General features: G+C 37.1%; 1 protein-coding gene across 2 annotated transcripts in view; it reads left to right on the forward strand.

Moving 5' to 3' along the window:
* Positions 1-780: 780 nt before the first annotated feature.
* Positions 781-18,112, forward strand: part of LOC127440202 (NACHT, LRR and PYD domains-containing protein 12-like) — a 46,676-nt gene continuing 29,344 nt past the window's right edge. For both annotated transcript variants that reach the window (XM_051696665.1, XM_051696664.1), the window contains exons 1-7: positions 781-875; positions 1,841-2,116; positions 2,318-2,338; positions 2,953-4,729; positions 12,266-12,436; positions 12,700-12,873; positions 17,531-17,704. In XM_051696665.1, the coding sequence (XP_051552625.1) occupies positions 1,858-2,116; positions 2,318-2,338; positions 2,953-4,729; positions 12,266-12,436; positions 12,700-12,873; positions 17,531-17,704 (2,576 nt within the window). In that variant the 5' untranslated portion in view covers positions 781-875; positions 1,841-1,857. The remainder of the gene's footprint in view (positions 876-1,840; positions 2,117-2,317; positions 2,339-2,952; positions 4,730-12,265; positions 12,437-12,699; positions 12,874-17,530; positions 17,705-18,112) is intronic.

The raw sequence follows: 18,112 nt of genomic DNA on the forward strand, positions 1-18,112 counted from the left end.
CGTTACAAAAATCACAAAATGCTGACCTTAGCGGACATGGCGAATGTCCAGGGGACTTCCCCATTTGCTGGTACATATTTATCATTATATGGTCTTAAAATGAGTTTTGTAATACACCCAGCTGGTGTTCGTTTTCTCAGCATGTCGTACATTGCTGCCACATGCTGATTATTTTCTGCAAGAGTGCTCAAAGATATGCTTATTTATTTAACCAGATTCAATAAACGAGGACTTGATGGCAAGGATTTCGGTGTTCCGAGAGTTTATTCACAACACAACACAGATTTGACATCGCTATATGTACATTTGACAGGAGATCGAAATTGAAATATAGTGGCAGTGTGCTAACAAGAGAGAAAAAGTACTGACTGTTTAGTGTGATCACTGATCTACTTCCAGTTGATCCAGTCTGGTCTAATCAAAAACATAATTACCCAGTCATACCTCAAATGTGAAATTTAAAAGCACTTTGTTTTTGTAAATGTAAGTTGCTTGCTAGCATAAGACTAAGACTGTTGTTGTCTGATTTGTCAAGCATATAATTCACATCTTTGCTTTAGTTGTAGTACTAATTTTGCAAAGTGTTAGACTCACAACTTGCCCTTTAAAATCAACATTAAACTCAACTTAAACTTGCCCAGGGATTCAAACGTGCTTTAAGCCTTGTTTGAGAGTGTGTGTTTGGATGTCTATAGGTGGATTTTCCGCATATTTTTCAGTACATATTTTGAGTCATGAAAAACTGGTTTCATTTGAAGGAAAACCCTGCAAAAGTCTTTACAAAAATACAGAAGGACAAGCACTTTCAGAGCATCTGATAACAAGACGAGAGCTCAGAAGAAAAAAGGATCTACAAACATCTACATTTTTTAAAGGTAAGGTAAAATAAAGATTACACCCTAAAGTGCTGCACTATATAGATTTGTAATTCTACAATGTTTTATTTACCTGTATATAGTGCCTTTCTAAACCACAAAGTAAAAAATAAAGTGTCATTTCTCAGCTCACATTGATTTTAGGCCTTCAGTATCAGAAAATATTGAGCACATTGTGTTTATGTGCTCCCAAACAAAACTTTTAGCAATTATCCAATCTTTTTGAAATAATGTAGCAGATTCATAAAGCACTAATATCTCTGTAGCACTAATAAAATAATAATAATAATAATTGTAATATCACACTTAATTATTATTTCATAAGTCTAATCTTAGTAATTGCTCTTTATTTCTATATATATATTATTCTGCTTCTGTATATGATTTCTCAGATTTGTGGGTTAAAGGTCAACGAAATTCATGTCATATTAAGTTAAACACAAGAAATGACAGACACAGTCATAAATAATAAATATTTGTCTGAAATGGAAATTTGAAGAAGAACCTTCACAAATTAAAAAATGCGATGCCAGTTATGTCTATTGTTGCTATAATTTTTAAAATTATAGAAAATTAAGACGCATATTTTTTCTGAGGGGAATTTTGTTGTTTCAAGGTACTAATAGCCAACTTTTTAAAATGCAAAATAACCCTTTGTGTCTTTTTGTCATCATAAGTGTACTCTTTTGTATCTTGTCAAGTTATTTTTGACAGCCAGACACTTTAGATTAGATCAGTTTTGATCCTGAACAATGTGAACAAACTAGTTCTACAAGCTGCCTTATTGAGAATCTATTCATGCTGTCATTTAAGTGGTTTACTCATAAACTTTTCTTTGCACATCAGTTCACAGATCATTGTTGAGCTGTGTATATGACAAATTTATCATATCAACTTTATTTGAGCACTCAGATCAACATGTGAAGAGTGAAACTTTTTTAGATCTGTTTCTTCTCATCCTGCAGAAATAAATCAGTGACAGATGATGACGTCTGTTCCAGAGCTACTCGTGAACTCACTGAATGAGCTTAAAGAAGAAGAACTGAAGAAGTTTCAGTGGTATTTAAAGAATGATGGACTCCATTCAACTTCTGAACTGGAGAATGCAGACGTGTTAGATACAGTGGATAAGATAGTGGCATGTTATGGACTAGAAGAATCTGTGAAGATTACAGTGAACATCCTGAGGAAGATGAAGCAGAACCATCTGGCTGAACAGTTAGAGAACAAACTCAAGGAAGGTAATAAAGTAAGAATATCACTAATGTTAAAGTTGAAATGTAATTTCTGTAACAAATGTGAAAGCATCATTCTGTCTCAGTTTCAGTGCCAAATGAATTAAAAGAACTGTGTCTCTTCAAATATATATATATATATATATATATATATTTCCTCTAGCTGTATTTTTCTCATTCTATTCACTTCTCTTTTTTTCACAACAGAGAAACACAAAGAAAATCAAGGTGAATCAGCCTTATTCTCTTCCTTACCATAAGATCAGAAATGGTTTGACATATTCAGGGCTCTACACTAGCATTTTTTGTTAAAAAGCCCAGTATTATAAATCGTATTCATATTCAAACGACTTTCAAATAAACCAATGACAGAAGCTTCCCCTGTGTTTTTGTAAAAAAAAAAAAAAAAAAAAAAAAAAGTCATATCTTTTATTTGATCCCCTAAACCAAATCCCTAAACCTAAACATAAACTCGATCCCTTTACCCAGACCCTAAACATAACCGTGATTAATCCAAAAAGCACTGTTTGATTATGACAGAAGAAAGAGAAACTTCAGGGTTTGGAACATGAATGAAACATTCCCACTGTAGAGCCCTGACTTTGTAAATGATGATTACACAATTATAACATATTTATAACATATTCCAAATCTGATATGATTCTGAATGTGATTTGATATCAGTTAAGGAGTTCTTCTGCACCATTTAAATTGTCAAAAATGTAATTTAAAATGAGAAGAAAGCCACGACTATTTGATTTATTTATTTTTTTGTTAAATTCATGGTTAATTATTTTGTTTTATCACCCAACCTGTTTCTATTTACCCCTTTGTTATAATAGATGACATAAGACAGCAAGAATTCTTAAAAAGCCACAAAAGCAACATGAAGAAGGAAGCAGAACATATTTTTGAGGGCAAAAAGGGAAATGAATGGAAATCAAATCTGGATGATGTTTACACAGAACTCTTTATCACAGAGGGAGATATCAAAGATGTCAATCATGCACATGAGATTCTGAAGACTGATGATGCTTTCAAGAGCCAGAAATCACAGGATAAACCAATCAACTACAATGACATATTCAGTTCACTGGGGAAAAATAATAGGAAAAAGACTGTTCTGACCAAAGGCATCGCTGGCATTGGAAAAACTGTCTCTGTGCACAAGTTCATTCTGGACTGGGCTGAAGGAAAAGCCAATCAGGATGTAGACTGCATGTTCCTGCTTCCATTCCGAGATGTAAATTCAATTAAAGATAAAGAGATCAGTCTCCATGAGCTTCTGAAGAAATTTTACCCTGAACTGAAGGAAATGGAAAAAACAAAATTATATACAGACTATAAGCTTGTATTTGTCTTTGATGGACTTGATGAGAGTCGACTGCCTTTAAATTTTGAAAGCGGAATGCTGATGAGTGTTGAGGAAAGATCATCTGTTGATGAACTGTTCACAAATCTGGTCAAAGGGAATCTGCTTCCATCAGCTCTCATATGGGTGACCTCACGACCTGCAGTAGCCAATCAAATCCCTCCTGAGTATGTGGGTTTGTTCACAGAGGTGCGAGGATTCACGGACAAACAGAAGGAGGAATACTTCAGAAAAAAAATCAAAGATGAGACTCAGGCCTCCAAAATCATCTCACACATTAAGACATCTCGTAGTCTCTACATCATGTGTCACATTCCTGTGTTCTGTTGGATCACGGCCACAGTTCTTCAGGAGAATAACACAGAGGACATTGAAACAACACTCACTGAAATGTACATTCACTTTCTAATCATACAGATGAACATGAAGAGTCAGAAATATGATGCACAATTTGAACGTGAGCGTACAAAGCTCTTGGAGTCCAATAAAACGATGATTTTGAAGTTGGCCAAGCTTGCGTTTGAACAACTGAAGAAAGAAAACATTGTGTTCTATGAAGAAGATCTGAAAGAATGTGGTATTGATGTGAGTAAAGACTCTGAGTTCACAGGAATGATCGCTGAGATCTTTAAGAAGGAAGATGGACTTCATGAGACGAAGGTCTTCAGCTTTGTTCATCTGAGTGTACAAGAGTTCCTCGCTGCACTGTTTGTGTTCCTCTGCTACCTGAACAAGAACTTGGAGGAGCTTCAGTTTTTCTTTGAGAAGCCAGATGAACCCATCACACTACATGACTTACTGCAGAAGGCTGTTGATAAAGCCATGAAGAGTAAGAGAGGACATCTGGATCTGTTTCTGCGGTTTCTGATGGGCATTTCACTGGAATCCAGTCAGAAACTGCTCAAAGGCTTGATCACACACTCTGAAGACACCAAAGAGAGCACAGTGAAAACAACTGAACACATTCAAAGCAAATTACAGGAGTACATTTCAGATGAAGCTTCAATTAACCTGTTTTACTGTTTGCTTGAGCTGAAGGATCAGTCACTATTGAAGGAAATTCAAGGATACTTGAGTTCAGATGCACATCCAGGAAGAGAACTCTCCTCTTCAATGTGTTCAGTGCTGGTCTATGTACTGCTGATGTCAGAGAAGGTGCTGGATGAGTTCAACCCAAAGATGTTCAACACATCATCATATAACTACAGGAGACTAGTGCCAGCTGTGAGATGCTGCAGAAAAGCCAAGTAAGGAACTTTTACAGATGTTAATTCAATGGTTTTATTTCACTTCAGAAAAAAATTATAAGCCAAAATTTAGTGTGAAATTATATTTGGCTTTTATGAAGGGTACAAATCCGAGCTAACAAAACAAAAAAAGTACTGTATATTTGAGAGTTTTGTTTATTATTAGCTTTGATTGCAGTAGTTACTTTACACTGATTCTCTCTAGAAAGCTTGAAAGTTTACAGAAAATGTAACACTCATAACCAAGTGTGTAGCCAGGAAATTACTTTTGGGTGGGCCTCAAAAAAATGGATGGTCCAAGTTTATGCCCAAAATTTGTTTTACCAATTTTTCATTAACAACAAAGAAGCAGCGCATTCAAAACGTTCTTCCACACTTTCAGAAATTAGAATTTACGCATTTTTATACTACTTTATAAATATATATTTGAAGTCAAAGAATAATCTCTAATATTCTGGGTGGGCCTGGGTCTAATTCCAGGGGGCCCTGGACCCTGGCCCATGCTTGGCTACACCACTGCTCATAAGAAACTCATTTGAAACTAGCTGTGAAAATTATTTTTGAAAATAAAAATAAAATAATTTTTACTTAAATTATATATATAAATAAATAGAATCATAGAGAAAAGTATATCTGCTTGCAGGAATTACAGGGTCAAGCACACACACAGCATGTATGGAAGTATGATTATTATTTTTAAAAAGGCTGTATAAAAACAGAGCAATGTGGAATTGCTTCTGTCACAATATAATTAATTATAGCTTTTGACCAGTAGGTGGTGCTAACATCAAATATATGGTGCTGGGTGTGGTGTCAATGACACTCAAAATTTCATGTAATTACAGCAAAGCACTGGCGAGTTACAGCCTCTGATGTTTATTGGTGTCTTGTCACAAAATTTGTTGGTGTGCTATTGGAGAACCATTTGGCACTTAGCATGACCCAAGGAGTCTAAAGAAAGCAGTAACAGGATTAGTGTTGTCAAGTCGATACTAAAATAAAAAAGATGTAACAATACCACTGTTTCTGCAGTAATGGTAGTACCGAGCACTGACTCTATCCAGTAACAGCGCGCAGAATGACTGACACACGAATTTAAAATGCTTTAAAATGCTCAAACGCTTATTTGAGCGTGTGCTCTGTAACTCCTTGTACATCGAAATGGACAGTTAACCAAATTAAAATTGTGACATGTCCTAGTATGATTTATCAAACCACTAATGGCTGCAATCTTTGTGTGGAAGAGCTGTGTACTTAAAATTAATGTATAAATCTGACCGCTCATCCACTAGAAACTCCACAGACATTGACAATCATTCACGTTGTATCAGTTGACAGAGCAGAGCAATAATCCACTGTGAAGCACGCAGCATTAAAATATATATTTATATAATTAAAATCACGGCATTTGTGCTTTATTCTCAACTCAACTTTATTTATATCGCATTTAAAACAAAAGAGTTCACCAAAGTGCTTCACAGTAATAAAATGTAAAACATAACTGAGGAGGAGGGCGTGGCCGGGCCATAATGATGGACTCCTGGCCACAAACTCCTCCTTGTCACAATAACATTTAAAAATTACCACATACACAAACACCAGTAATCTAAAACACAAAATACAAACACTCCAAAACTGTGTCCTACATTTCATTTGTCATACTCAAAGGCCAGTGTAAAAAGATGAGATTTCAGACGTGACTTAAAAGTCTTCAGTGATCACGCTGGGCCATGGTGAACTGTTTATCTGGAAAAGTGAAACTTGCAGCAAAAAACATCATGATAAAAGCACGATTCAAAATAAAAGCTAGATGCCTGAAATGGAAGAAGTTGAATAGAAATGTATTACAACTGTATAGTAAAATGTAATACTCACTGTAATAATAATAATAATAATAATAATCAAAATATCACAAGCAAGACAGCTGCTGAATAAATGTTATGTAAAAAAAATGCAATTACAAGTTCTATTTTCACTTATTAAAAGTTTTAAGCATTTATCAGTTAGACATCATTTTGATCATAAAATTAAAATAAACTTAATAAATGTTCTGGAAAGTTCTGGAGAATAATAATAATTATAAAACTATAAATATTAAAATAATTATTAAATTATTAAAAATAACTAAACTGGTGTGTTCAATAACACATTAGCATATTTTTGCTGTGGTATCCAAATTGGTGTTGAGAACCGTGAAAATTCACTGGTATCGGGACTGACTACTGAATGATAGGATGATGGGCCAAATTTATAAATTTTATAAGCATTTTTGCATATTTTACATTGTTATAACTTTTGACCACAAGGTGGCTCTGGCCCCAAACTTTATAGGTACCCTCCAGGCTTAGTGCCCATGATTCATACCAAGTTTCATAATGATACGCTAATGTGTTTGTAAAGTACACCATTTTAGAGTAATGACTGACACCCAATATGGCAGACATAGGAAAACTGTGTATCTTTTGACTTGGTATGCCCAAGGATTCTAAAGAAATTAATCCCATGATTAGATTTTAGGCCACTTTGCATGTACTCTCAAATCATGATGGCTTAAGGCCCAGATGTACTGTACTTTGTTTTTGCATGTTTCAGATCAGCTTGCACCTGGTCGACCGCATTGCCTTTCTGAGTAAACTCTTTTGACCACGAGCGAATACGAATGCGTTCAATGCATGCCCAATACAACTTCTTTGTGATGCTCTTTTAATACAATCAATAGCAGGCACATGCTACTTGAATTTGGCTTTTTTACATTTAAGTACAGTACAGTTGTACATTTTCTATAAAAAACAAATACAGTCCTTTCACTGAAAATTTGATGCCCCGTTGCAGCCCCTACCCCTCTTACTACCACTATTTGCTTAACAGTGGCGGGCCATGCATTTAAAGTCTAGGCCTTCAGTGTGATTCATGCCATTAAGAATACACAGTTTCACAATGAATAAGACACCCTATGTCTTTGGGCATCATACATTATGTCGCAGCTAACTAATGATACCAATTGAAATTTTAAAAACACATCCACGCATGAAAACCAGACCTTGAAATGACACTTAATGCTCAAGCAAGCCTAATTTTAACTGCAGCATGACTGTTTTGTGAAATAAACGTCTCCCGAACAGACATTCAAAAATCATAATTTTTCACATGAATCTAACAAGGAGGTCTATAATACCTGGAAAAATCTATCTAATAATATTTGCAATTTAAATGTTGCTTGTAATAAATTTTGTTTCATCAGGGTACATGGTTATGCTGTGTTCCATTCAAGTTGGATGTGGGATATTCCTACTTGATATCTCCGACCATCAATGCATTCCATTCCCTGATATTCGGAACTGCAATGCTCCCGTTAGCTTAGCAGGGGTTTGACTCTCATTAGAGATGTCTCCTAGCATCCCAACTGATAAACAATGCTGCAGCGCTAGCATTTGTGCTTACAGGTGTAGGATTATCAAAAGAGATAATGTTTTATACACCTGTTTCTGCAGGCGTTTGTTAAACAAGCTTCAATAGCATGTAATGTGGAAACAAACTCATTTATTGATATTACTTAATAAAGTGAATGTTTATCACTTTGTATATCTCCCTGAGTGTCAACATGTTTGTGTGACATCATGCCCCTGCATCTCGGCGAAATCTGAGTTGAGAATTTCTGTACGAGCCTACAAGTTGTAATTCTGACTAAAGATGCATTCCATTGCACTTTTCCGAGGTGAAGCACTACTTTTTCCGGGGGGGGGGGTCCCCTTTTTCACCCAATTTGGAATGCTCAATTCCTAATGCACTTTTCTAAGTTCTCGTGGTCACGTAGTGATTCGCCTCAATCTGGGTGCCGGAGGATGAATCTCAGTTGCCTCTGTGTCTGAGACTGTCAACCCACACATCTTATCATGTGGCTTGTTGAGCGCATTGCCACGGAGACATAGTGCGTGTGGAGGCTTCACGCCATCCACCGCAGCATCCATGCTCAACTCACCATGTGCCCCACTGAGAACGAACCACATTATAGCGACCACGAGGAGGTTTCCCCATGTGACTCCCTAGCAACCGGGCCAATTTGATTGCTTAGGAGACCTGGAGTCACTCAGCTGCCCTGAGATTCGAACTAGCGAACTAGCGAACTCCAGGGGTGGTAGCCAGCATCTTTACCACTGAGCTACCCAGGTCCCCTACTTTTCAAAACTTGATCCGACACTGAATGCTCCAGCAGCCTAATTTACACTTAGAAAACTCCTGATGTTGCTATAACAATGCAAAAAGCACTTACCAATTTACTTGAAGTGAAAATCAGTCCTTTCCTGTTTAATAAATGAAGCAATCGCACGATCATGCAGACCATCTCGTGTTTTTAAATCCATAAGGATCTCTTTTTCAATGGCGATAGCAGCAGTGATGACAGCCAACTCCTCAGACAGCTTGATCTTACGCTTTTCGCTCTTGAATTACGTACATCACTTAAAGCATGATTGCGTCACTCAAGGCCAGCTAGAAGGCCTCGACCGGGACATATCCTAAAGATCACACCCACCAAGAACAAATAAATCAATCTGATTGGCTGATGAATCTGACAATCTGACTTTAGTTGCCTATTCATTTGCACTGTTGAGGGATTCTGAAGAAATTCTGAAGGCCTGACGGGGTGGAGCTCAAACTCACGCGCTTCTTCGGGCATGCAATTTGTGAAACAGTTGTCACACTTTGCTTGTAAGCATCAAGGAATAAATTCTGACTGGATAAACTTTGTTTTTCTCAGTTTGTTTGTAGATTAATTAGGAGTTGAATGCAATTAAAAATATATAGGCAAAAAGGTGATTGAGAATGAAAGGATGAAAAATATTTATTTATTTGGCATGTTAGGCCAGAAGAGAAGGCTTGGCTGGCCCTGAGAATTTGCCACTGTTGCTTAATCATTCTGACAGAGACAGTGTCTGTCACTCACCTGGATTAACCCTAACTGTATATAGTGGTGTTATATATTGGAGCGCAATTCACTGGCGGTGCTCCGCAACTGCTGTGTGTGCAATAATAAACTGTGTTTCACAAACATATGAATCTACTGAGTGGGTTCTTTTAATGAATCAGTCAGAAAGACTCACAAACACCCTAGTGTTAAAAACTCACATTCCCAGATGAAATATGTAGGAAAACTATTCATACTACACACATGGATACCCAAGTAGTGTACTGTTTTACCGGCTGAGAAGTGCGTCCTGTTTCGAATACAGTACATTCTCATGGTTTCAGTCACAGAGTAGGTGTTTTGGAAAATTAAAAATGGCAGAAAGTCTAGTCTGGTGGAAATTAATACCATGGTATGTAATCAAATTAGTTTGAATTTTGATACTAGGCCTTATGGTTCAAAAGTTATATGCATAAATATAAGTGGCACTAGAAAATTTTAGTTAAGAGTAGGGATGGGAATCGTTAGGAATTTAACGATTCCGGTTCCTTAACGGTTCAAGTAACAATTCCAGTAGTTCTTTTAGTACTTTTAAAGAAGAATTATTTGAAAATGAGAAATGCAATTCTTATTGGATTTACTGACCTCTGCAGTCTGTTGCCAAATAGTGAGATCCTTTAAGATTTCTACAGAGCAGATTTAACAAATCAGAAATAAATGTTATGCAATTCTTGTAAAAGGTGTTTGCTGACTTTTTAGAGACACATATCCAATCCAATAATTATTCCTAAATTATTCCATATCTGGATTGTGTATCTAAACAAACAAGAAATGTGATGGCATATTTCATAATTTTTTTTTATTTTTTAGATACAATCCTTAAAATTCCAGAACTTGTGTATCTTTAGTTAAACATTGTCATATGAACAACCAGTCAGTAACTGCACTGCTTGATTAAAGTCTCACAGGTCTAAAGTCACATGACACAACAGTAACAGTTCCAGAGACAGTTTAGACTGTGTGCTGCTGTCTGATTTTGTACTTCAAGCTTGCATGATTTCAACAGTTATTATTTAATTTTGAGTTGGACACTTCCACATCAGTGTAAGTTTAATATTATTCACCTTATGCGCCAGAGAATCTAGCGCCCAGCCATCTTGAGAAATTTGTCTTTGATTTTCCAGTCTAGTGTATTCTATATAGATTTCTGTGGTGTTTATGTCAATGTGTAATAAGTTATCAAAGTTGATTTTCAGGTTATAGAGTTGTCAAAAACTATCATGAGTATTTTAAAGTGTTTAGGGGATGTCATAGCAATGGAAAGCAGAGAGGGGAGATTTTAAAACAAGAGTACTTCATTCATAAATACACAATATCCCTTCAAGCTGTGGACGTACTGATGTGCCTCTGTGAAACTCACGAAACTCCAATAGAAAACACAAAGTCATTAAAAAATCTCTGTACAACACCACTGACCATCTTCTCATGTCATTCACTCGTTATCGTTCAGGTGACACACACACACACACACATACAATCACACGTACACAATCACACACACACACACACACAAAATCACACATACACAATCACACACAGACATGCACACAAAATCACACACACGCACAATCACGCACACAGTCACACATGCACACAATCACACACACACAATCATGCACAATCACACTTGCACACAATCACACTTGCACACAATCACACACACACACACATACACACACAATTACACACTCACACACACATACACAATCACGCACGATCATGCACACAATCACACACGCACACAATCACGCACACACACACAATCATGCACAATCACACTTGCACGCAATCACACACACAATCACACACACACACACACATACACACGCAATCACACACTCACACACACATACACGCACACACAATCATGCACGATCATGCACACAATCACACACACACACACACAGTCACACACACAATCACACACACACTCACACACATATTGACACACGCACACAATCATACACACACACACACAGTCACACACAAATGCACACAATCACACACAAACACACACAATCACACACACAATTGACTTGGTTTTCAATTTATGTTAGATAATGTGATTTAAAATCTGATCTGATTTAAGAGAATAATTTTTCTCTCAAGCAGATTTCACTGTATATTCCATCAAATAGACATGGTAAACAGCTGTCTGATTGTCATGTGAAAACAAACAACTACAGTTCACTTGTATAAGTGATGTTTAGAGGCTCGGAATTAACATTAACCAAGATTATGAAGTGGTGTAATTCTTCATTGTTAGTTTAATGTAGTTAACTAATGATAACAAATACAACCTTATTGTAAAGTGTTACAGATAATATTTGTGGTGTTATTGAAGATAAAAACTAAAACTATACTAAGACTAAATGAAAACTAAAAGCAGCCATATTTATACAACATTGAAACTGGCTTAAACTGAAAATGAAACCCTCAATACAAAATGAAATAAAAATAAAAACTTTTCAAAACTATAATAATCCTGTAACCAATCAAAAAACTGTTTTAATACAATGTTACACAAACAGACAAATAAATATATGCCTTGGACAAATATTGTGTTTCTGCAGATTTGACAGCTGTCATCTTGTTGAAACATGCTGTGAAAGTTTGTCTTCAGTTCTACAATCATCAAACTCCCTGAGAGAGCTGGACCTGAGTAATAATGACCTGCAGGATTCAGGAGTGAAGCTGCTCTCTGATGCACTGAAGAGTCCTCACTGCACACTGGATATAGTGAGGTTTGTGTTTGCAGATTCATGACTATATTGGAATATAAGTTATGAATATATTGTGGTTCATAGCTGTGGTTACTGTGAATATGTGGATGGGCTCCCTCTGCTGAAGTACTTCAAAAATTGTGCAAACTCCTATGAGCAATCAAACATAGTAGCCCTATTTTTGGGGGGCCATATATTTCTTCTTTGTACCCAACAGCTGTACAGAGACACCTTCACTAAAACTTATAGTTTAACACACTGTTATCTTGTCATTTCTCTCTCAGTCTGAGTCTCTGTAATCTGACAGAGAAAAGCTGTTTTGCACTGGCCTCGGTTCTCAGCTCAAACTCCTCAAGTCTGAGAGAGCTGGACCTGAGTAACAATGACCTGCAGGATTCAGGAGTGAAGCTGCTCTCTGATGCACTGAAGAGTCCTCATTGTACACTGGAGATACTGAGGTTTGTGTTTGCAGATTCATTACTACACTGGAATATAAATTATGAATATATTGTGATTCATAGCTGTGGTTACTGTGAACATGTGGATGGGCTCCCTCTGCTGAGTCTGGTTCCTCTCAAGGGAATCAAGATATTCTGATTCTGACATCACAGATCAAAATGATCACAACATTAATTTTTGACCAGCTCTTTAGGACAGTCTTCTTAAAATGTTCATATGAGGAAGAAACTTGCTGCAGATATACAGTAGAATTTGCTTTGATACCACATACAAACAAAAACTATACACTGCAACAACAGGAAATATGATATAATCAATTATGTTCTGCCTATTTTATGTATTTATTTATCAATATTTCTGTATTTGCTCTGAACTGTCATAAGAATATATATTTTTCAATCAGAGGAACATCATTGAAACCAAACAGACATTGTAGCCAAGTAGATTCAAAATGTTTAAAGCAAGATGTAAAAATGTAGTTACAAGTCACAAAAGCATGTTTTCCTTACAGTTTTTCAGTAAACAAAGAAGGAATAATGATGTTTATTCATATTACAAACACATTTCTGTGAATGAACACAGTGTGCAAAAACAACTTCACACACTTGTGATTTGGAACCCAGTCAGGTTGATATATTATTGTAAAATATAAATGAATTATTATTAGACTTAGAGGATAAGAATTGTTGTATATAGAAGTGATATATTTCTGACATATCTATTTTACCTGGAGCCATTATTTTTGTGGGAAAACATTTGAGTTGATGGATTACCAGAGGAGGAGTTTCAGATAGAGGCTCACAATTCACCTCTAGATTGTGAAGAGCACTTTACAAACACCTCAATGTCTGTCTCACATGAGGTTATCACTCAGAATCTGACAGTCTGCTGTCAAATCAAATGTACCTCAGTTCCTCGACACAAACTCCATCTAAGGAACAGGGAAAAAACACCAAAATATAATAAAAAATACAAACACAAAAGAAGAACACAAAACACAGCAATATCATAAACTAATTCATAGTGAGGTAACAAATGATTCAATAAAAAATATGTTTGAAGAAATTGTGTTTCATTGTGACTGGATTTCTGCGGGGGGGCGGGGGTGGACTTAGAGTTCGAGCTGAGCCGCATACTCAAGACCCTCATTCTCGAGCCCCTCCTTTACAGACAGCAAGCCAAATTAGTTTTCCCTTAACAACCTGTTTACCATTTCCAATTCAAGTGCAATGTGGACATGTGAACTCATGAATGGGTGTTTAAAGTAAAGATGGGAGACCATTTGTTCATCATACTAAACATCGACATACGCTTTATACAGGAAGTATCTTAATGTATGAATTTTGAGTGATATTTATTTATTTATTTTTGAGCTTTTTGCCTTTATTTACAGGATAGTATAGATTGAGATGAAATTGAGGGAGAGAGAGGGAGAACAGGGTTGGGACATGATCCAGGCAAGATTCAAACCTGGATCCCCGTGAGCCAACAGCTCTGATATGTGTCAGAGGTGAAACCTTCTGTACCACACCTCCAACTGAGTGAAAATATTATGGATGTGACAGCACTGAAACACAGGTTTATATATTTCTCAGACATTTGATTGAATTTCAGGAAAACTATTCTTGTTAACATAGTGAAAATGAAGATTCATTTCAAAGAGATCCCTCTTTTGAAAGCTTGAAATAATGCTGTTTGAAAATGTTGTTTTATTTCTGGTATACAAAAGCAATCATTATGATCTTCAGTACAGTAAAATATAAACCTAAATTAACATTTTCAAAAGAGTTTTGTTCCTTTGGTAATTACTTGATTTGTATTCCCATGTTATGACTGATATTTGCATGGAATTGTGAGTTGTGTATTTTTAAACTTTTAGCTACTGTTTAAAAGATTGTGCGATTGTTTCACTTTTCTGCACGTTATGGATGAAAAATAGTTATAAACAAATTCTTTTAAAGACAGAAAACTAAGCTTTAACTACATTTACACTTGCATTCATATTCCAACAACTTGAAGACATGACACGATTTCTGTTAAAGGAACACAGAGACCCGTGATGCTCACTGGTTTTTACGGTGCATTCTGGGATTTTTGGGGAGTGACTGTTTCAATGCACTGGAACAATTTTGTGATTGGGATATCCCTAGAAATGGCCGACTCCCTGACCAGTGTGCTGCCTAATGATCTAGGGCTGTCTGAGATGCACCATATGAGTTCAGTCTTAGTGTATAAATGTAACGTACACACAAAATGGGCTTTGAAATGTTATAATTTTAAATTTAAATTTTTTTTTTTTTTTTTTTTTTTTATAATCTTGCCGTAAATATGTGCACACAGTCTGGACACTCTTGACTGTGCGTTCGCACTCTTTTTTAAAAATCTTTTCCCCTTTTTTCTCCCAATTTGGCATGCCCAGTTCCCAATGTGCTTTTAAGTCCCTGTGGTCATGAAGTGATTTGCCTCAGTCCGGGTGGCGGAGGACGAATCCCAGCTGCCTCTGCGTCCAAGACCGTCAACCCATGCATCTTATCATGTGGCTTGTTGAACACGTTGCCACGGAGACATAGCGCGTGTGGAGGCTTCACGCCATCCACCGCCGCATCCACGCTCAACTCACCATGCGCCCCACGAGAACGAACCACATTATAGCGACCACGATGAGGTTACCCCATGTGACTCTACCCTCTCTAGCAACTGGGCCAATTCGGTTGCTTAGGAGACCTGGCTGGAGTCACTCAGCACGCCCTGGGATTCGAACTAGTGAACTCCAGGGGTGGTAGCCAGCGTCTTTACCACTGAGCTACCCAGAACCCGTGCGTTCGCACTCTTATACTGATGTGTGTGAATTGGCGACTCCAACTGGCCAAGTAATGAACTCAACCGACTGATTATTGCGGATGAATCGCAGCTCTACCTATCGTTCCAGCCTGATGACCCAACTGTCTCAACTCGTATTTGTTACGCCCTCAGGCGTATCTCTTTATGTTGTGTCCCTTTGTTTTCGTTTTGTTTTCCTTCTGTCTTTTATGACAGGTTAGATTGCCACCAGGTGTCAGCTATGATGACTACTAATCAGTTCCCTTTTATGATCGGCTGACAAGAGGATAAATGCTGGGTGGATCCAACACATGAAGAGAGAGATGGAGAGAGGCAGACTGTTTGTAGGCTGTTTCTGAGAGTCATTCCTTTCTTCTGCCCCAGATTGTGTACATTCTTAATACATTGCTCACAACACTAAATAGAGTATGCTTTATTACCACTGTATAGACTCTCTTTTTTTGTTTTATATCATTAAGTTTTTCCATTTACTTGCTTTGTTTATCTTTTTATGGAAGCTGTATGGAGGTGGATGCTATTTATTGTCTATTTAACCATTTTCTCCTGTTTCTACCCAATAAGGGAATCAGGGTAGAAATTTGTTTATTTGTGTTTTTCTTTTGTTAGGAAATTTAGTTTGGATTCTAGTTAGAATGGTATTTTAGTTTGTTATTTTGGCCTTGCTCCCTCTTAAAGTCTGATGTAGCTTCCTTCCTTTCATTTAAATAAAGCTATAATTCTTTATTGTTAAAAAGCTGTGGTTGTGTTAATTGCCAGGGCAGGAGAAGGCTATTTAAAAATCTCTCTCCTTGTTGCACCTTTCCAACCCTATACTGGGGAGGGCGTAACATATCTCTGCCTATCTTTCGGAGATCTCGGCCAGGTTGAGCTGAAGGTGGTGTTCCTTTATCCAGGCAAAGACTGAACTCATGATCTCAACTTATGAACTTGTGATCCAGCAAACCCATCTGTTGATCATGAATTTACTGTTCATCTGTGCTCAACTACTGTGAGTCCTATCAGAACAGCCTGAAACCTGATAGTAATTCATGACCAGCTAAATTTTAGTAATCACATCTCATCAACTGCCCAGTCTTGCAGGTTTGTGCTTTATAACATCAGAAAAATCAGTCCTTTCCTGTCTAAATATGCTGTGCAGCTCTTGGTCCAAGCTATTGCCATTTCAAGATTGGACTACTGCAATGCTTTGTTGGACGACCTCCCAGCTAGTGCTATCAACCAAAGAGGGCTCACGTGACACCCCTCTTAGTCTTTCTCTACTGGCTACCTCTAGCTGTCCACATCAAATTCAAGGATTTGAGTTTAGCCAGTGGAACAGCACCCTCTTATACTTCAACTTACTCCTCCAGGTCCATTTCCCCACTTGCTCTCTGCAGTCAGTGAACAAGCGGCGCCTGGTGGTCCCTTCACAATGAGGCACACAGTACACTTTACATTCATTCACTTTGTCTGTCCCCCGGTGGTGGAATGAGCTTTCAACCACCTGCCGTTCTGCTGAACCCATTTCAGCATTCAAGAAAATGCTGAAAATACATATTTTCTGTGAGCACTTAATCAGTCCTAAATAATGGCACTTACTATTTAAGAAATAAAATATAAAAAAATCCTTGTCTGTCTCTTTCTTCTGTGCTAAATTCTGTACTATTCTAGCTACACATAGAACTTGGCAGTGTGATCCTGCAGGTATGGTTTACTTTTATATGACAAAGTACTTATGTTCCTCATTTGTAAGTCGCTTTGGATAAAAGGTTCTGCTTAATGACTAAATGTAAATGTAAATGTAGTTTATCTGACTGTTGATGTGTGTGTTTGTAGATTATCTGGCTGTATGGTGACAGAGGAAGGCTGTTGTTCTGTGGCTTCAGCTCTGAGTTCAAACCCCTCACACCTGAGAGAGCTGGATCTGAGCTACAATCACCCAGGAGAATCAGGAGTCCAGCTGCTCTCTGAAAGACTAAATGATCCAAACTGCACACTGGACAAACTTAAGTATGTAGAGCTGTAAAACCCTGTTTACACCCATATTAACTCCCTAAACCCAGGCCCTAATTGGTCTTGAATTTATTGAATGGTCAGTGAATACATTGAAATAGCACCTGTATTTATTCCATTCCAAAAAATTCAAATCCCTAACAAATACACATAGAAGACATATTATAATGTTTCATTAGAATGAGGATATTTTTGTAATCAAGAAATGTTATTAAAATTTTATTTTTACACATTTTAGGGGAAAAAAATTCTGAAGAATAATCTTCAAGCATCTGTCACTTAACCCTTCCCCACTTACTGGTGCATTTTTGTGATGGTTATTGACTGGCCCCCTCAGAGTAGCGTCACACATTTGTGTTTCTGCAACAGTCAGTGCTGTTCATGCCAACACTAAGCTGCACTACC

The sequence above is a fragment of the Myxocyprinus asiaticus genome, chromosome 4 (assembly GCF_019703515.2).
Source record: "Myxocyprinus asiaticus isolate MX2 ecotype Aquarium Trade chromosome 4, UBuf_Myxa_2, whole genome shotgun sequence".
NCBI classification, from domain to species: Eukaryota; Metazoa; Chordata; class Actinopteri; order Cypriniformes; family Catostomidae; genus Myxocyprinus; species Myxocyprinus asiaticus.